The 21762-nt window shown below is 41.1% G+C and overlaps 1 protein-coding gene across 1 annotated transcript; it reads left to right on the plus strand.

Annotated features, from left to right (window-relative positions):
* The first annotated feature begins 8561 nt into the window (after positions 1-8561).
* ZNF471 (zinc finger protein 471) lies at positions 8562-21708 on the plus strand. Its single transcript, XM_079907038.1, has 5 exons — positions 8562-8948; positions 10684-10775; positions 13581-13707; positions 15802-15897; positions 18803-21708. Exons 2-5 carry the CDS (start codon positions 10743-10745, stop codon positions 20821-20823), a joined length of 2277 nt encoding a protein of 758 aa, XP_079763164.1. The 5' UTR covers positions 8562-8948; positions 10684-10742; the 3' UTR covers positions 20824-21708.
* The last annotated feature ends 54 nt before the right edge of the window (positions 21709-21762 follow it).

Below are 21762 nucleotides of genomic sequence, written 5' to 3' on the forward strand. Positions count from 1 at the left end.
AGTGGCTATAATAAAATCAGTCAATTGCATATATAATCTTGTATAATTATGTGAAATACTTCTAATACACTGACATTATTCCTTCCAAGTATATTTTTATATTAACATATACCTTGACATGCCTACAAACAATATCCTTTCCAACATTTATTCCGTATCATAATGTTGGTATGTGGACATTCCTTTTATTTTATGTATGCTAATATGCGTGGTGGTATCTCACTGTGGTTTTAATCTGCATTTCCCTAATGACTAACATTGAACCTGTTTTCATGTACTTATTTGCCATCAGTTAATCTTTAATGAAATATCTGTTCAAATCTGTGGCCCATTTAAAGTTGATTTGTTTGCTTTCTTTTGAGCTTTGAGTGCTCTTTATATATTCCAGATCAAATCCCTTTTCATATTTGTGAAATGCAAATTTTTTCTAGGCTGTTATCTTCTCATCTTAGGAGTATGTTCTGAGGAGTAGAAATTCTTAATTTTTGATGAGGTCATTATTTATCATTTTTATCTTTTATGAATTGTGTTTTTGGTGTCATATCAAAAGAAACCTTTGCCTAACCTAAAGCTACAAATATTTTCTCCTAAAAGTTTTGTAGTTTTAGGTTTTACATTTAGCTCTATCATATTTTTGAGTCAATTTTTGTATACGCTGCAAGAGATGGATCAAAGTTGGTTTTTTTTTTTTTTTTTTTTTTTTTTGCATATAGACATCCAGTTGTTCCAGCATCAATTGATAAAACACTTTCCATTCTCCACTGGATTGCCTTTGCTTCTTTTTCAAAAAAAAATCAATTGACCATATATGTACAGGTTTATTTCTGGACTCTAGTTTGTTCCATTAACCTTTTTCTGTCTTTATACCCAATACTCTCTTGATGACTGTAGCTTTATGAGTCCTGAAGTCAGGTAATGTAAGCCCTCCAACTTTACTCTTTTTCAAAATTGCTTTGGGACTTCCCTGGTGGTGCAGTGGTTAAGAATCCTCCTGCCGGGCTTCCCTGGTGGCGCAGTGGTTGAGAGTCCACCTGCCGATGCAGGGAACACGGGTTCGTGCCCCAGTCTGGGAAGATCCCACATGCCATGGAGCGGCTGGGCCCATGAGCCATGGCCGCTGAGCCTGCGCGTCTGGAGCGTGTGCTCCGCAACAGGAGAGGCCACAACAGTGAGAGGCCCGCGTACGGCAAAAAAAAAAAAAAAAAAAAATCCTCCTGCCAATGCAGGGGACACAGGTTTGATCCCTGATCTGGGAAGATCCCACATGCTGCAGAGCAACTAAGCCTGTGTTCCACAACTACTGAAGCCTGTGGACCCTAGAGCCCGCATGCCACAATTACTGAGACCACGCACCACAACTACTGAAGCCTGTGCACCACAATGAGAAGCCCATGCACCACAACAAAGAGTATCCCCTGCTCGCTGCAACTGGAGAAAGCCCATGCACAATGAAGACCCAACGCAGCCAAAAAATAAATTAAAAAAAAAAAAAACACTTAAAATAAAAACTGCTTTGACTATTCAACTTTTGCATTTCCATATGAATGGTCGAATCAGATTATTGATTTCTATTAAAAAGGCTACAGGGATTTTGATTGAGATGTTGTTAAATTTACAAATGAATTCTGGGAGAACTGATGTTTTAACAATATTGGGATTTCCAATGCATAAACATATCTCTGTATTTCTTCAACATTTCTCTCAACTGTGTTTTGTAGTCTTTAGTGTACAGGTCTTTTAAGTATTTCATTTTTTGGTGCTATTTTAATAAGTATTTTAATTTCAATTTCTGATTTTTAATGCTAGTATATAGAAATGTAATTGATTTTTTTTTTTTTCAGTACACAGGCCTCTCACTGTTGTGGCCTCTCCCGTTGTGGAGCAGAGGCTCTGGATGCGCAGGCTCAGCGGCCATGGCTCACGGGCCTAGCCTCTCCATGGCATGTGGGATCTTCCCAGACTGGGGCACGAACCCATGTCCCCTGCATTGGCAGGCAGACTCTCAACCACTGCGCCACCAGGGAAGCCCTGTAATTGGTTTTTATATATTGATTTTATATTCTGCAACCTTGATAAACATTTATTTTTAAAGTAATTTTTTGTACAATCCATAGGACTTTCTATGTAATCATGTCACCCACAAATACAGTTTTACTGCTTTCTTTCCAGTCTGCCTTTTGTTTCTTTTCTTTTTTTTTTGCGGTACACGGACCTCTCACTGTTGTGGCCTCTCCCGTTGTGGAGCACAGGCTCCGGATGCGCAGGCTCAGCAGCCATGGCTCACGGGCCCAGCCGCTCCGCGGCATGTGGGATCTTCCTGGACCGGGGCACGAACCCGTGTCCCCTGCAAGGGCAGGCGGACTCTCAACCACTGCGTCACCAGGGAAGCCCACTTTTCATATTTTGATGCAAAACTGAGATACATTTTTACACCCACACCTCTCTTTCACATCGTCTATATGTATGAACGTGTAATTTGCAAAACTGGCCATGGGATGGGGCCCAGATATTTGGTCAAATATTATTCAGGGTGTTTCTGTGAGGGTGTTTCTGGATGGGATTAACATTTTAGAAAAGTAAAAAAAAAATTTTCTTTGGCTGTGCTGCACAGCATGCAGGATCTTAGTTCCCCAACCAGGGATCAAACCCATGACCCTGCAGTGGAAGTGTGGAATCTTAACCACTGGACTGCCAGGGAAGTCCCGTGGGATTAACATTAAAATTGGTGAAGGGACTTCCCTGGTGGAGCAGTGGTTAAGAATCAGCCTGCCAGTGCAGGGGACACGCGCTCAAGCCCTGGTCCGGGAAGATCCCACATGCCTCAGAGCAATTAAGCCTGTGTGCCACAACTACTGAACCTGTGCTCTAGAGACCATGAGCCACGACTACTGAGCCTGCATGCCACAATTACTGAAGCCCGCGTGCTTAGAGCCCGTGCTCCACAACAAGAGAAGTCACCGGCATGAGAAGACCGTGCACTGCAATGAAGAGTAGACCCCGCTCGCCGCAACTAGAGGAAGCCTGCACGCAGCAACAAAGAACTGACGCAGCCAAAAATAAATAAATAAATAAATTTATGTTTAAAAAATCATACTTTAAAACTGGTGGACTTTGAGTAATCAGATTGTCCTCTGTAATAAGGCCTGAATACAACAAAAAGACCAGCTTCCCCTGGGCAAGAGAGAATTCTCTCGCAGTGGCCTTTGGACTTCATCTGAAACATCAGCTCTTCCTGGCTCTACAGCAGATGGCCTTCAGGCTGGAGCTGAAACATCAATGTTCCTGGGTCTCAAGCCTGCCAGCCCACCCTGCAGATTTTGGATTAGCCAACCTCTGTAATCAAATGAACCAATTCCTTACAATACATCTCTATGTCTATATACGTCCTATTGACTCTGTTTCTCTGGAGAAAAACCTGACTAATACAAAGTGCCTATCTGTGTTTCTAGCTTGACCATGAACTCCTTATGGGCTGACACTCTATTTTATTGGTTTCTGAACTCTCAGGATCCAACATGTGCCTAGAGAATATTTGTTGACTAGAGTTAAACTGACAGTATTTTAAAACCATTAAGGACTTCCCTGGAAGTCCAGTGTTAAGACTTTGCCTTCCAATGCAGGGGGTGTGGGTCTGATCCCTGGTTGGGGAGCTAAGCTCCCACATGCCTCGTGGCCAAAAAACTAAAACATAAAACAGAAACAATATTATAACAAATTCAATAAAGACTTTAAAAATGGTCCAAATCAAAAAAAAAAATCTTAAAAAAAGTAATAAAATATAACCATGAATATCTCATCTTCCTGAAGTATTAAGTGGGACCCCCATCTGCACTGGACACAATCTCAGTAGAGATTTTATAGGAAATATTGTTGGTTTTTTTAATAAATGATAATTTTAAAAAAACATTTATTTATTAGGTTGCACTGGGTCTTAGTTGCGGCACGCGGGCTCCTTAGTTGCGTCATGTGAACTCCTAGTTGTAGCATGCATGTGGGATCTAGTTCCCTGACCCAGGATCGAACCAGGGCCCCCTGTATTGGGAGCGTGGAGTCTTATCCACTGTGCCACCAGGGAGGTCCCCAGGAACTATTGTTTTATATGAAATATATTTTCTGGTTCTTAGGGAGGGGAAATTCCTTATCTAAGATCCCAGGATTATTTTAACAGTTGTAAGCTTTGTTTTGCATCAATTTGCATATCGTATCTCTTAAAATGTGAGACAATTAGTATGACCTATTTCTCCCTGTCTTAGCCAACTGCTGTGATTTTTAAAGTATGTAAAAATTACAACAAGTTCCTACTGTATAGCACAGGGAACTATATTCAATATTCTTTAATAAACCATAATGTAAAAGAATATGAAAAAGAATACATGTATACATAATATATATATATATATATATATGAATCACTTTGCTGTACACCAGAAACTAATACAACATTGTAAATCAACTATACTCCAAAAAAAATTTTTTTTAAGTAAAGTATGTAACAATTACTAATAAAATCAGTTGCCCTTTCTTCTCTCTCCTGTTTGGGTAGAAAGTAGGCCGTTGCTCCTCTAGATTCTTAGTGTTTTGTGAGGCCTAGTTCTTAGAGTGTTGTCTAAGGCAGGCTGATGGCTTTTCATTTGACCTGTTCTGCTACCTGACCTTTATTCTTCCTCTTTGAGGTTGTCATCGGTCTGGAGAGCTGCCACCATCAGCAGGTACCATCAGCCTTCTTGTTGGCCGAAATATCAACAAATCGGGCCCAGGAGTCTCAGAGGAACCTCTGTGAAAAAAGGCCCCTAGAGCTAGTGCATCTTTAGGAGGCAGAGATAGGGATAGAATTTCCCAGAAAGGGTGGCTGTCACCCCTTCGTGTAAAACTGAGATGACGCCAGGGCCGTGTCGGCTACACCCCTGAATATACTATGTTCATTTGGCCAGCGAAGCCAGTGGGGTCCTTTGCTTGCTAATCATTCGTCGACTTGCTCAGGCATGCGGATGTCAAGGGGAGACTCACAAGGCCTCCAAGAGAGAAATCTCAGCTTCCAGGACATAGAGCCGTTGCACCTGGGGCCTCTGTCCGGAAGGTGGCGCTGCCGTACTGCGAAACAGCATTTCCCACGGTGATTTTTTTTTTTTTTTAAACTGATGCCTTCTTTTTTTTTTTTCTTCTTTTCTTTTCTTCTAGGATGCCATACCGTTTTCATTAGGAACCTCTGTCTCCCAACTGCCAAGGCTCACTTTGATGACGTCAACAACATGGATATTCTAAATTCTGAGTCCACCAAACGCAGTGTTGGGTGGAAAACTCCTACTCTCGCCTGTGTATCTCATCACCGGTTTCCTTCTCTAAGATAATCATAGTTCTACCAGAGTTCTCCTAAGGGCCCCACACCCAAAGTATTATATCAAAGAACTACAATGCCTTTTATGTTTCTGCCTGTTTTCCCAACAACCTGCCCAATCCTAGATCCAGGAGTCTTATGCATCTCTGATGACAGTGAATTCCAAACTTGGCTGTAAATCTGAATCACCTGACCAGAGGGTTACTTTAATTTTGATATTTTCTTACTCAATAATTTTAATTTTCTAGTGATTCAAATAAAACAAGAACATATTACTTTATGAAAGAGCAAAATATATAGAGAGAGATCACTGTCTTCTCAAACTGTTTTTCAGTATTGTCCTCCCAAGAAACCTTTTTTAGACTTTTCTTTTTCTAATCATTCCCACCTCCATGAAATTTTAATACCACAGAAGTACTGTATATGTTTATATATATGTTTATGTATGTCTGTTTCTTTTAAAGAATAAAGGAATATTTTTCCCCCACCAAGAATCAATTTTTTAAAAAAATCATTTTTTGCCCCCTTGGGGATGATATCGCCCCAGTGGAGAACTATAATATGCTATATAATAATATACTAATATACAATAAATGGAGCAAAATTTCCTTTGGATAAGTCTTTACCGTTTGAAGATTCTTCCCAAGAAGTAACTAAAAATAACTTCGGTCTGAATGATTCCAGACACTTTTGTAAATATTATCACATACATACATAAATGTACCCATAAAAACCCAACAGGGATGGCATCGAACGAGAAAACTATAGACCAATATTATTTATCAATATAGATGCAGAACTTCCAAATGCAGTGTTAACAAATTTAATCTACCAACTTCATTGAAGAGTAACCCACCATAACTAAAAAAGGCACATCCCAGGAATAAATGATTGCTCACATTATTAACACAGCTCAGAAAATGAATAATTTAAAGAAGAAATGATCATCTCCGTAGGTTCCAACAAATAAATTTCATCCAAACCAGAGAAAACTGTCTGCAATTTCAAAATGGAATAAAATCTCTTAGCTTGATTCAAAAGCCTAACAATATTATTATTATTATTATTATTATTTTTTTTTTTTTGCGTACGCGGGCCTCTCACTGCTGTGGCCTCTCCCGTTGCGGAGCACAGGCTCTGGACGCGCAGGCCAGGCGGCCATGGCTCGCAGGCCCAGCGTCCATGGCTCACGGGCCCAGCTGCTCCGTGGCACGCGGGATCATCCCGGACCGGGGCACGAACCCGCGCCCCCCGCACCGGCAGGCAGACTCCCAACCACTGCGCCACCAGGGAAGCCCAGGAAGCCTGATTTTTAATGGTAAATATTGATAGTATTTGTGGTCAAGACAGGAACAATACAAAGAGACCCATAATTACCATGACAAGTATTATATCAGAGAAACTTGCCAACACACTAAATCTAGAAATAAGAGGTAAATGTTGGATAGAAAAAGAAAAAAAAATTGTTATATGGTTGTACAGCTTAGACATTCAAGAGATTCAACAAACAAAATAATGGAACTGACAAGCGGATTAAAAACCCAGTCTGATCTAGAACAGAGGAAGAAACAATCTTACCCAAGTAACCAGTTAAAAATGTAATCAGAATAAAACAAAACAAAAAATCCTTCCCAATGGTGATGAAGCCAATATAAACCTTAGGAATAGATTTAGTATGAAAAAAATACTAGACTGGAATGAAATATATACCTATAAAATATTAATAAAGGAGAATGAAAACAACATGGTAAATGGAACGTTATATTCCTGAAAGGAAAAATTATTAATTTCAAAGATGTCTGTTCCCCCACCAATTAATCTATAAATTCACTAAAATTCCAATCCACGTACCAATAGTATTTATTAGGAGATTTTCCAAGACAATTTTAAAATCCACACAAAGGAGGAATCCACGAGAATAAATACCACAACTTTGCAAATGGTGAACGCTTACGTAGGAAATGTGGTACCCACTATCAAACACAGAAGTATAAAGTTCCCACTATTAAAACAATGTGATAGTTGTTCCGTAGAGAAGAGTGGGGTGTGAGGGTTGAAACAGACACCGAGTCCATAAATAGATGGATTGGATTCACGTATAGAGATTTACGATACAACAGATTTGGACATTTCAAATCAGCAGGAAAATAAAACTATTTATTCAGTAAATTGTCTTAGAATATTTTGGATATCCACGGCAGAACTGGTGGAGGGTAATACTTAAGGCGTCTCTGAGTTCAAATAGAAAAATGAGAAAATACAAACCGAAAGACTACATAAAAGTGTTACTACAAACAAGGTGAATACGAAATGGTAGAATATAACAGTAGATTCAACGTAAAGAATCTCCCGCCGCCCCCTTCCCCAAATGAGCCGATGTTGAAATTCAGGATGAAAGTTTGAATGATGGTTAAAGTTTGCAATGCCCTGACTACTCATTTTTTGACAATAAATATTCTAATTTCCTCTACTCTCTATTCCTCTTCCCTGTTTTCTCCACAGCCTTTTCAACATTCGATATACTATTTATTTTACTCATTCTTTGGTGGTCTGTTTCTATTCACTTGAAAGTAAGATCTGAGAGGTCGGGGGATTTTGTGGGGTTTTTTTCCTCTGCTATATCCCTCTGAACGGCTTTTCCTTATTTACTCCAACTTCCAAAGCAGCTACTAATTTACCGTTTTCTTAGTCTCCCATACGACGGACCATTTACACTCTGGTCAGGGGCAGAATGGGGTTCAATTCCAGTGATCTGGTCCAAAGACGTGCGTCTCATATTCACTACTTCTGAACAGTGATAATAACGACATTCCCATTTTGCAGGTGAGAAGTGTAATAATTTGCTGTTATCACAGAGGTGATAGAGCCTATTCGGGGTTCCCTCGCTGATCTTGCTGCCATAAAACTTAGCACAGAAAGAAAATCACGTTCCCGCAGACAGGCTCAGAGGGCCGCACTCGGAGCGACACGGCGGTCACACGGACACAGACAGCGTCAAATCACAGGTACACACAGGAGCACACCAGGGGCTCCGCCGCACCTGGCTTAGACCCCGTAACTAGGGACATTTCTGGTCTCCAGGCGCGGGAGGGACAAGTGCGCATTCTATGGGCCTGCGCACACTCGCACCCAGCCACGCCACGCGCCCCGAAACCCTGGGCCCCGACCCCCGATCGTAGTCTTTCTGCTGAAACCCTGGGCCAAGACCCTCGAGCGTAGTCACAAACCTGCGCAGGCACCCCCGCTCTGACGCTAAGGTTCCGCCTCCCATTCTCTACAGCCTAAGAACACGCCCCTCTCCGTTAAACCACGCCCCGTTCCACGCCCCTCGAGTCTAACCCCTCCCCTTTCTCCGCCCGCCTGGGAGATTCGGCGCCTGCGCACTTGGTTCCCGGGCGTCGGCTCCGAAGTCCTTCGGGTGAGTGCGGCTGGCTTCCGGGGGGAGGCCTCTGGGTTGTTTTGGGTGGTCGGGTGTCCAAGCCCGAGGGCGGGGCGGGGCGGGGCGGGTCAGGGCAAGCGAGGCCAGCGGCTCGGACCTGGCCGTGAAGCCCTGGCCTGAGCGCCGCTGCGCCGTCTCTCCCGGACCGACTACATTTCCCAGAGGCCCGCGCAGGTGCACCGAGGCCGCGGCTCGAACCGGGCTCTGGGCTGTGGGGCGGCTGGAGCGGCGTGTGTGTGAGAGGCAAGACTGGACTGTGAAAAATACAGAGAGAGTGCGAGCGGGGTGTGTTGGTGTGGGTGTGAGAGAAACGGATGTGCCTGTGTGTAAGAGGTCAGCAGGTGTGGGGCCCCGGGAGAGACTGAGAGGGAGAGATCGTATTGAGAGCGTGTGTGTGTGTGTGAGAGAGAGAGAGACCTGACTGTGAGTGTGAGAGACCGAAAGCATGTTGGTGTGTGTGAGGGAAACGGGTGTGCCCGAGTGTGAGAGGTCAACAAGTGTGTGGGGCCCCAGGGAGGCTGAGAGGGAGAGATCGTGGGGGCGGGTGTGTGTGTGAGAGAGACCGAAAGCATGTTGGTGTGAGCGTGTGAGGTTATGACAGTCCGTGTGTGTCCGAGTGTGAGGGAGACCCCAGTGTGTATTGTGTGTGTGTGAGAGAGGTAGCAATTGCAGTGTTTGTGTATCTATGTGTGTGAGAATTCCGTGTGTCTCTGAAACAGAGATCATTAAGGATGTGTGTGAGAGAGAGAGAGAGAGGAAAACTAGTGATGTGTGTGACACCAAAGTGAGTAGGAGAGAGACTGTGAACCATGGATTGTCACAAGGCTTGCAAATATAGCTTCTGTGAGGTTGTGGAGAGTGTGGGTGTGAGTGAGACAGAGATGAGGGGCAGTGAGCCACGGGTGTGTGTGAGAGAATAAGATTGGGGGTATATGTGTGATGTTTGTGTATCACCATGTGTGTTTGTACCCATGGCCTCTCTGAGACTGTGATATATGTGACTGCATATGATGTGCCTTCCGTTGGGTGCTTGCGATTGTGTCCTCTGTGTAATCAGGAGGTATGTGAGGTCTTGTGTCAGTGTCTGTGTGTTACCCTGTATGGTTGTAACTGGCCCTGTGTGACTGTGGTGTGTGTGGGGAGACTACTTGGAAGGTTGATAGCTTTGGCTTCTTTGTGTGTGTTGCTTTATGGAATTGTGTGTTGCCAGGATAAGGATCCTGGAGTAGAATTCCCTGCTCCCAGTCCAAGAGTTCCAGTGAGAAGCAAGAGGTGGGGTGACTGGAGCTCCTGACTGAAGCAGGAGACACCCTCAGTTCTGGGTGACAAAAAGGAGGGGAAACCGAGGGGTTGAAGACAGAGATGAGAGTGAAGGTGGCAGAATTGGGTGCTAAAGGATCCACTGTCCCAGGGTGAGAGGAAAGCAAAGCCCCTGGGGGTTTGGCAGGAGAAGGTGGATAACCCTGGCCTCTGGTGGCATTTAGGAGTCAGATTTTCAAACTGAAGACTGTATCAAAGCATGAAGCAGGGACGCAGGAAGGGAAAGAGTACACCTTTACCTACAAAATATAAAATAGAGGAAACAGCTATTTCATGGGATCATTTTAAAAATAAGGTGAGAGAAGATAATCTATGCAGAGTACCTAGCACGTCTCATTATTTTCATAATAAGACCAAAGAATGGGAAAGCAACTTTTAGAAAAAAGATTAAATTTAGGACCTTGAGCATAAGAGAAACAGAGTTATAAGTTATACATCTCAACTGCCATCGGTTGCCCATAATTTCCCAGTTATGTGGGCAGTGGAAGCAAAGAAGGCTGGGAGGAAGAAGGAGAAGATGGAGTTTTTAGGCTGGTGATTCTGGGAGTGCAAAGGCCTCATCTTTTCACTCTCCTTTTTCTCCCTTCAGCCTTACCCTTCCAGGACAGTGCTGTTCCCCAAGAGAAAAGCCAGGAAAAGGAGGCGAAAATGACAGTTGAACTAGTGAAAGCCATACCTCAGGTTAGTTATTTCATTTCTCCTTGAAAAGCAGTCTTACTGTTTAGGAATTTGTAAAGCTGCTTTCCTTTTGAAAATTCCCTGATTAACAGTCTTATCTAAGGGCCTGGTTCCCACTTCTCCCAGAGAGCACTGTCCTTAACTCAGACTGCCTAATGGGTAAATAAAACTGAGTGTGATGAGGCATAGAGCCCCCTCTTCTTCCCACTTCATTTTATTTATTTATTTATTTAATTTATTTATTTTTGGCTGCATTGGGTCTTCGTTGCTGTGTGCAGGCTTTCTCTAGTTGTGGCGAGCAGGGGCTACTCTTTGTTGCAGTGCATGGGCTTCTCATTGCGGTGGCTTCTCTTTGTTGCGGAGCACGGGCTCTAGGCGCGTGGGCTCAGTAGTTGTGGCTCACGGGCTCTAGAGCGCAGGCTCAGTAGTTGTGGTGCATGGGCTTAGTTGCTTCACGGCATGTGGGATCTTCCCAGATCAGAGCTTGAACCCATGTCCCCTGCATTGGCAGGCAGACTCTTAACCACTGCACCACCAGGGAAGTCCCTCTGTGAGTTTTTATTTTCTGATTTTTTTCCTCTTAATTTTGTCTTATGTGCCTCATTATTTTGAGTTAAGTGCTGGACTTTGTATATTTAAAAATCTTAGAGATAATTTAAAGCTTTGATGTCTTCCTTTTGATAGGGTTTACTTTTTTTTTTGGCTGCGCTGTGTGGCTTGCGGGATCTCAGTTCCTCGACCAGCGATTGAACCCAGGCCATGCAGTGAAAACCTGGAATCCTAACCATTAGGCAAGCAGGGAACTCCCTATAGGATTTACTTTTTAAAATAGATTTTTTAAAATAAACTGTTTTTAATAATAGAAAATTTGCTGATAGCAGGGAGGATCCTTATGCATCACACTCAGCTTCCCCTGTTTCTAACATCTTACATTAGTATGGGACATTTGTTAAAATTAATGAACCAATATTGATACATTATTATTAAGTAAAGTCCATTCTTTGTTCAGATTTCCTTAGTTTTTACTTAATATCCTTTTTCTGTTCCAGGATCCTATCCAGGATACCACATTACATTTAGTAGTTCTATCTTCTAGGTAGTTTTGTCTCCTTGTCTGTGACAGTTTCTCATACCTTCCTTCTTTTTGATGACCTTGTCAGTTTTGAGAGGTTCTCTGGTATTTTTCAGAACATCTCTCAAACCTGATGTTTTTTTCCTGGTTAGACTGGAGTAATGTGTTTTTAGAAGGAAGATCACAGAGTTCCATTTTCATCATATATCAAGGGTTCATACTATCAACATGAGTTATTACTATACCTTGATTACCTGGTTGAGGTAGTATTTGTCAGGTTTCTGCACTGTAAGGTTACTCTTTTTTGTTCCACTTTTCCATACTGTACTCCCCTCTTCTCTAGCAACTACCAGTTTGCTCTCTACATCTATACAAAGTCTGTTTCTGTTTTGTTTTTTAGATTCCACATATAAGTGAGATCATACAGTATTTGTCTTTCTTTGACATATTTCACTTAGCATAATACCCTCTAGTTCCATCCATGTTGCTGCAAATGACAACACAGCATTACAAAGATTTTTATTTTCAGTGGAAATAAATGTGAAGATGAAAATGCCCATAATACTTAAAAAAATTTGTCACAACCCTCACAGATATAGAGAACAAACTAGTGGCTACTGGGGGGGAGGGGCAAGATAGAGGTATGGAATTAAGAGATACAAACTATTATATGTAAAATAAATAAGCCACAAGGATATATTGTACAACACAGGGAAATATAGCCACTATTTTATAATAACTACAAATGGAGTATAACCTTTAAAAATTGTGAATCACTATGTTGTACACCTGAAACTTATTGTACATCAACTATGCCTCAATTTAAAAAAAAAGAAAAAAAATTTATCTCAACCTGATGGTGATGGTAACTGGACATTAAGTCTTTATGAAACTAAAAATTATAATTATTTCATTTTGATATTGTCTAAGTATATATTGGTTTGTTATACTCAAATTCAGCACACAAGTTAGATGTGTTGTAGTCTTTTTTTGTGTGTGTGGTACATGGGCCTCTCACTGTTGTGGCCTCTCCCGTTATGGAGCACAGGCTCTGGACGTGCAGGCTCAGCGGCTCACGGGCCCAACCGCTCCGCGGCATGTGGGATCTTCCCGGACTGGGGCAAGAACCCGTGTCCCCTGCATCGGCAGGCGGACTCTCAACCACTGCGCCACCAGGAAAGCCCGTGTTGTAGTCTTATGCTGGGTGATTTCTCATATTGCTATCCAGGTCACTGTGGTATGGCCTGGCATGCTAATTAATTCTTATGGTACAGCACAAAAAAATTGCATTCTAGATACATATTTTTATTATGTAAGAAAAAAACCACAGCCATGTCAGTTCAATGCCTCTTTCCCCTGAAACACTAGGATCCCATAGAGTACAATTTACAAAATATCAACTTAGATATTCTTTTGTTGCTGTTTTGGAAGGTTCAACCACAGGTATACGTCCTTACTTGAAGCCCTTGTTTACTGCCCTGTGGCCACCTGTCCATATTTCCCCATGCTGAGAAATGGATTAGCACCATCATATACAATGCAGTTTAGCATTTTAGGTTAGCATTTTAGTTCAATAAGTACTATTTTAGGTTAGTGTTTAATATTATATGTTTAAGTTTTTTTTTCCTCTCTAAGGGCTATTTCTCACATAAAGTAGGGACAGCTTAACACTTCAACTCGAAGTCACGTGTGGACATGAGCATTGGTTGATCAAGAATGTCTTTGTGTCATTTCAGGACTTGGTGACATTCAAGGATGTAGCAATAGACTTTTCCCAGGAGGAATGGGAATGGCTGAACCCTGCTCAGAGGAGTTTATACAGGAGTATGATGTTGGAGAACTATCAGAGCCTGGTATCAGTGGGTGAGGATTTTTTCCCCTCTCATAGTTCAGAATTACCCTTAGGGACTCTTTAGGTTTTGGTTTTTGTTTAATTATTAAAACTTTTTTTTTTTTTTTTTACTGTGTGTAGGTCAGAATCGAATCTGGGAAATAAAGAGGGTATTCAGGAACTGATGAAAATTTCAGATTTAATAAGTGAATTTGGTGTGTATCAGATATTTCATGAGTGTGCCCTTTAGTTAGTTGGGAACAGGATGTGATGTGACTCTCACTGGTCTCCTGTGCTGCCTTGTTTCCTCTGTCCTATGGTATTGTTACCACCATAACAAAGTTCACAAAGAGTACAGCTGGATTGTTAAAAATTCAGAATATTGCTTTAAAATCTGTATATTTTTATTAACTTGCAATAAATGAACTAGCGAGGCACAAACTATGAAAATTGCTTCAGATATTCTTAGGGAAACTAAAATGGACCCTTCTCAGCCCTGGGGCCCACCATTGGTTGGATTAGCTTTCTGTTGTCTAGAGCTCCCCCCCCTTTTTTTTTTCCTCATTTTTCCCTAGGAGGGTGTTTTATATTTATTTTTTATTATATTACTATTTTTTTGGCTGTGCTGCATGGCATGAGGGATTCTAGTTCCCCAACCGGGGATTGAACCCACATCCCTTGCATTGGGAGGGCAGAGTCTTAACCACTGGACCACCCAGCAAAATTCCAGAGGCCCCCCTTTTTTTTTTTTTACATTTATTTCTTTATTTATTGTTTATCTTTGGCGGCATTGGATCTTTGTTGATGTGCTTGGGTTTTCTCTAGCTGCAGCGAGCGGGGGTTACTCTTCGTTGCAGTGCCTGGTCTTCTCACTGTGACAGTTTCTTTTGTTGCAGAGCATGGGCTCTAGGTGCGCGGGCTTCAGCCTAGAGGCCCCTTTTAACCTGCTTGTGGTTCACTGAACTTCTTGAAACTAAATATGTCTTTCACCAAATTTGAGAAATTTTTGGCCATTATTTCTTCAACTAATTTTTTCTATTGATTTATTAGATAATTTCTATTGTTGTGTCTTCAAGTTCACTGATTCCTTCCATGTCTTTGTCAATGTCTTGTTAAGCCCATCTGGAGAATTTTTGTATTTCAGATACTGTATTTTTCAATTCTAGACTTTTTACTGGTTCTTTTTTATAATTTCTATTTTGCTGCTGAGAAATTACAAGCATATTTTCCTTTACATTCTTGAATATAGATATTTTAACTGTTTTAAAAGCCTAGTCTACTGATTCTATGTTATCAGTCCTGTGTTATCACAGGTTAGGTCTCCATTAATTGTTTTTCTGAGTCTGATTCATTTTTTCTTCCTTTTATGTAGTAATTTTGGATTTTATCCTGGACACTGTAAATAATGCATTGTGGAAACTCTGGATTCTGTTATATTCTTCTGAAGAATATTGATTTTTTTTTTTTTTAATCAGGCAGTTGACCTGACTCAAACTCCAAACTGTCTCTAGGGGCCCCCCCTTTTTTTTTTAAGATTTATTATTTGTTTATTTATTTTATTTAATTTTGGCTGCATCGGGTCTTAGTTGCAGCATGTGGGATCTTCTTTGAGGGGTGTGGGCTCTTCATTGCGGTGCACGGGCTTCACTCTAGTTGTGGCTTGCGGGTTTTCTCTCTCTAGTTGTGGCATGCAGGCTCCAGGGTGTGTGGGCCCTGTAGTTGTGGCACGTGGGTTCCAGAGCACATGGGCTTGCAGCCTCTCTAGTTGAGGTGCACAAGCTCAGTAGTTGTGGCGAGCGGGCTTAGTTGCCCTGCAGCATGTGGGATCTTAGTTCCCTGACCAGGGGTCGAACACCCTGTCCTCTAGGGGCCCTTTGTATTACCTCACTTACTGCTGTCTGATGATCCTCCGAAAATGCTGGGCTGAATTTCTGCCCCGGCCCCTTAGAAAATGGTTTAACTTTTATAGAATTGACTGTTGGCAGTCCCACTAAACTATGCCAAAAGCTTTATATAGTCTGTCACCCCTTGATCTATTCATTCCTGTAATGTCATTCCATCAGAATTAAGGAACCAGCTGAAATGCCCAAAACATGGCCAATTTTCATATCGATTTTTGTATACAGGACTTTGTGTCTCTAAGCCATATGTCATCTCCTTATTGGAGCAAGGGAAAGAGCCTTGGGAGATGAAGAGTGAGATGAGAAGAACCCCATTCCCAGGTGAGTGTGGAAGAACCAGATAGGGGAATTCTTTCTAGGTAATGGCTCAGCCATTTTTCAAGGTGATACTTCCTGCTTTCTTATGCTCTTAGAAACATCTCACGCCTTGAGTCACGCCTTGACTCAAGCCTGGGAAAAAACTGAAACTTGACTACTTAGCATGGGCTCCCCGAATATCTTCTCTTCTACTTGACTCTCTTCTAATAACTCATTTTGCAAAAATCTTTATCCAGCTCCTTCTCATCCTCTTTTCTTTTCTATATACAGACTTATATAAGCTTCTCTCCTTCTTACATCTTTGCTTAACTCTAAAATTAGATGCTACCTAAAATCATAACATACCCTGCTGCTTAAATCTTTTTTTGCTTTCCTGTTGCAAATAGAAAAAATCCAAACCCTACCAGCCCCTATGTAACCAGCTCCTTCCTACTTCTCCAACCCTATCGTCTATCACTTTTTAGTTTTTTCACTATACTTTAGCCCAGAGTTTTCTAAACTATGCAAGGTATACAGGTATGTTCCAAGTTTGTTACAGGTATGCCAAGATCCTGAGTCTCTAAGCCTTGGAAGACCACATGGGGCTAGCAGCAGTCTGAGTTCCAAGTCTGGTTGCCTCTGGATCATAAGCAGTGCCATGTGTCTTACAAATGTCATTATCAATGAGTGCCTGACATACAGTTGAAAAGCACTGCTCTAGCCCACTGGTCACCTTTTCTGAACTCACCAAGCTCTTTACTGACTCAGGCTTTTGAATTCCCTATTTTCTCTGCCTAGAAGACTCCTCTGTCAGCTCTCTGTCCATGCTTGGCTATCAGGCCAGAGCTCAAAAATCATCTCACTGGAGGCCGTCCCTAACCACATTGTATAGTGAACTTTTCCCTTTTCCAACCCAATTACTCTCTACTAAGCCACTGTTTGTTTTCTTTGTAACACTTAGGAGAGCCTATAATTAACTTTTTTCTGGTGTACATGCTTATTTTCTGCCTCCCCCAATGAACCAAAAATTCACAAACACAAGGGAATATTGGGATCACATGTGATAATTATGCCTTTATGAAATTCTCCTTTCACTTCTGTAACAGTATTTGATCTTTACATTTGGAGATGATTTGGACCCTAGACTTCTAGGATCCTCCAAATACCCAAATATTAGGAGGGAAATAAGCTGTGCTTAGACACACTTTATACTTTGGTTATGTAGGAATCTACCATCTGCCTTAAATAGGAAAAGAGAAAGAGGAACTTTCCTGATAAGAGGTAGTAGTTGGCCATGTGAAGAATAGATAGAGGATGAGGGAAAGGGAATAAAGAAGCCTGTAAATCTGCTGGGACGTTGAGTCACAGTATAGATGTAAGTATAATTCAGTGACTAAGATATCTCAGCATCTGTGTTGAGAAAAGCCCAAAAGATAAGGGACAACCATGACTCTTCATGGGAGGCTGGAGATGAAGGCAGCCTTCACAGACAAGAAAGAATTTGAGGGAGGAGTAGATGATGCCGTCAGGTTTCTGTTTTTCTCTTTCTAGTATTGCTCCCCTCAGCCCATCTATGTAAGAAAAACTGTAGGTGATTGGTTCACTGAACTCTTATGGCCTCAGTTCTAGAATTCTTGAAGCTTGGGTGTTTCTGATACCACAGATGACCTGGGGTAGGAAGCTTGTTAACACCTCAGAGTCTTTCTTAACTTCTCTGGTAGATTTGATCCCTCCCATCTCTGAACTTTTATACCAATTTTACTTTTTTACCACATGGGTTCACATTTGATATTCCATATTTTCTTCTTCTCAGATTACTTCCTTTGTTGGCCTTGTCTTCCTAATCACTTTCTGTACTTCTCAAGAACAACTGTCTAATTACTCTAGTGTTCCTAATGCTTGACATGTAATAGAAAACTATTTAGGGAGCATTGGATTAGTCCATAATTTGCTATGGACAAGATGGGAAAGGAAAGCACTTTCTCCTTTGCCCTTTCTTGATATCACCTCTCCCCTAAATTTTTCTCTTAGTGTCACCTCTTCAATACAAATTTCTTCTTTATAGATTTATCGAGAATTTCTTATATATGCCTGAGTTTCTGTGATGCATGTTAAGTGACTTAGTAGTAGTGTGTAAGGCTCATCTAGTCCTTCCCCAAAGCTTATATTCTAGCTCACAAGGCAAGACAGGTACTTATGTGGCAGGAAATAAGAACGTGATTAATAATAGTGATACCAACCCACATATTGCTGTAAGATTGTTTCTACAAAAAGACACATGGCAAAACCCTATTAAGATGTGACACTTTTCCTACTTTCCACTTTTCCTGGTGAAAGTGAGAAGGTGAATGGAAAAATCCCTTAATATGCAGCCTGAAGTTCAGGGATCTATGAGAAGTGAAGAGAGTTTACTGTATTAAGACACATGGAAATGGTTCATAGGGACACTATTTTCTGATTATGAAGAGATGACTTTAAGATTTTACCTAAATCCCAAGGGAAGTCACAAAGCACAAAGTATTTGTGATTTCTGGGAATCTACAGAGATTTTTGAGTGGCAGTAGTTATGTGATGATATTGGTTTTTAAACAAAGTTAGCCTAACTATATATGCAAGTCTCTCAGAAGTGGGAAAGAATAGAGGAAGTTTCATTTATAGTCTGTTATGTTAATATAGGCATAACATATTATTACCATTGCATTACTACTTCAGGACTTTGTTATCCTACATTTAATTTTCTAAATCACCTTTTCCATGTTCCTCTATGAGGTCTCATTCTCTAGGGTCTGCTTGCATATTTGTTCAGCTGACACGCCTGTGTATCATACATTTTGTGGGATTCATTATTTCAATTCACCTTTTCTGTGTTAAATGTTTCCTTTGTTATAGCCCATGATAAAGGAAACATTTGCTTTTTTGAATCTTTCAGATTGGGAATCTGTATATGAGACACAAGAATTACCCCTGAAGCAATTTGTGTGTGATGATGTATTAATGGGGAGAATTATAAGCTATGGACTTGAGTGTCCCACTTTTGGAGAAGATTGGAAATGTGAAGATCTTTTTGAGAGGCAGTTGTTAAGCCAAGAGACATTTATCAGGCAAGAAACAATCACTCATAAAGAAACACTTACAGTGGAAATAGACCACAAATATAACAAATCTGGGAAATTTGTCTCATTGGACAATATAGAAGAGAATATTTATAATCACAAGTCAGATAAAAAAAGCTTTTCTAAAAATTCCATGGTAATAAAACACAAGAAAGTCTTTGTAGGAAAGAAACTTTTTAAATGTAATGAATGTGAGAAGACCTTCACCCAGAGCTCATCCCTTACTGTTCATCAGAGAATTCATACTGGAGAGAAACCGTATGAGTGTAAGGAATGTGGGAAAGCCTTCAACCAGAGTCAACACCTTGCCCAGCACTACAGAATACATACTGGAGAGAAACTGTTTGAATGTAAGGAATGTAGGAAAGCCTTCAGCCAAAATGTTCACCTTATTCAACATCAAAGAATTCATACTGGAGAGAAACCATATAAATGTAAGGAGTGTAGAAAAGCCTTCAGCCAGCCTGCACACCTTGCCCAGCATCAGAGAATTCATACTGGAGAGAAGCCCTATAAATGTAAGGAATGTGGAAAGGCCTTCAGTGATGGCTCATCCTTTGCACGACATCAGAGATGTCACACTGGCAAAAGACCCTATGTATGTATTGAATGTGGAAAAGCCTTTAGGCAGAACACATCCCTTATCCGTCACTGGAGGTATTATCACACTGGGGAGAAACCCTTTGACTGCATCGACTGTGGGAAAGCCTTCAGTGATCACATAGGACTTATTCAGCATAGGAGAATTCATACTGGAGAGAAACCCTACAGATGTAATGTGTGTGGAAAAACCTTCAGCTATGGCTCATCCCTGACTGTCCATCAGAGAATTCACACAGGAGAGAAACCATACGAATGTGATATCTGTGGGAAAGCCTTTAGCCATCATGCCTCACTCACTCAGCACCAAAGAGTGCATTCTGGAGAGAAGCCTTACGAATGCAGGGAATGTGGGAAAGCCTTTAGGCAGAGCATACACCTTGCTAGTCACCTGAGGATTCATACTGGCGAAAAACCCTATAAATGTAAAGAATGTGGGAAAGCTTTTAGCATCAGTTCACAGCTGGCTACTCATCAGAGAATTCATACTGGAGAGAAACCTTATGAATGTAAGGAATGTGGCAAAGCTTTCAAACAGAGAGCACATCTTGCACAGCATCATAAAATTCATACCGGAGAGAAACCTTATGAATGTACTGAATGTGGAAAAGCCTTCAGCCAGACTACCCGCCTTATTCAACATCAGAGAGTTCACACGGGAGAGAAACCCTATAAATGTACTGAATGTGGGAAGGCCTTTAGTGATAGCTCATCCTGCTCTCAGCATCGGAGACTTCACACTGGCCAAAGGCCCTATGAATGTGTTAAGTGTGAGAAGGCATACAGAACAAAATCGTTGCTCATTTGTCATCAAAGATGTCATACGGGGGAGAAACCTTATGAATGTAGCATGTGCGGTAAAGCCTTTAGCCATCGGCAATCCCTTACCATTCATCAGAGAATTCACTGTGGAGAAAAACCATATCAGTGTAAGGAATGTAGGAAAACCTTCAGCCAGATTGGACACCTTAATCTACATAGAAGAATCCACACTGGAGAGAGATCTTATGAATGTAAGGAATGCAGAAAGGTCTTCAGACAAAGTGCGCACCTTGCTCATCATCAGAAAATTCATGCTGTAGAGTCATGTCAGGCCCCCAGCTCTTCCTCACCTTCTGTGTCACCAAGTCCTGTTGATATGTCTGCTGAATATTTTTGGAATTCATCCACATCTTTCCATTCTCGTTGCCCTAGTCCAAAACACTGTCATTTCACCTGGACTATTCCAATTGTCTAATAACTGGTCTCCTTGCATCCTCTTTTGTCCGCTTCAAGTTCATTTTTCACACTACTGCCACAGTGGTATTTTCAAAATGTAAATGTAATTTTATGACTCCCTTAAAACCCTTGCTATGCAATTTTGAACTACTTGATGCATACAAAGTGCTCAGCACAGTGTCTGACCCAGACTAAGTGCTCCATAATGTTAGCTCAGTATCCTTCAGAGTCTGCTTGAAAGTTATTTTTAAACAGTGAACTCTGGAAGGCAGTATATGTACTTGGAGATCATAACAATTTTGGAACTGAAACAATGTATATGATGAGGGTTAGCATGAGTAGTATGTTTAAAGCTTGAGATCACCACAAAATAAGTTTGTGTTCCTTTGTTGGTGAGGAAATTCAGTGTGACCTGATACATAGAATATGTTTTAGGAAATTCTAGAACTCTGGATAAGACTGGAACAAAAGAACTAGAATTTACTGGGAAGAATGTAAGACTATATTTATTCAAGGCAGAAAGTAAAAATTCCTAATATTTAAAATGGAAGAAACAGAACTTGAATAGTGTAGCCCTCTTCTAAGACACCTGGGTTAACAGATTAATTCTAAACCTTCAAGGAATCATAATTAAGCTGTTCTAGAGTGTAGAAAAAATAATGAAATGGATTATTTTGCAGTATTTGGAATACTTCTTTCATGAGGCTAATTCAACCCTAATATCAAATCCAGAAGAAAAAAATTATAGATGAATTTACTCATGGTTTTATATATAGGAAGGAAATTATTAACCTCTGTTAAGGAGAATAGAGGTTCTGAATAAATGGAGATCTGTGTTTCCAGATGGAAGTTTCAATATTGTTAACATGTTTGTACAGTCAATTCCAGTCACAATCCCTATAGGATATCTTTACATTGACAGTTTTGTTCTGAAAATCATGTAGAATGGTAAATAGGA

This window comes from Stenella coeruleoalba (assembly GCF_951394435.1).
Source record: "Stenella coeruleoalba genome assembly, chromosome: 20".
In the NCBI taxonomy this organism is placed as follows: domain Eukaryota; kingdom Metazoa; phylum Chordata; class Mammalia; order Artiodactyla; family Delphinidae; genus Stenella; species Stenella coeruleoalba.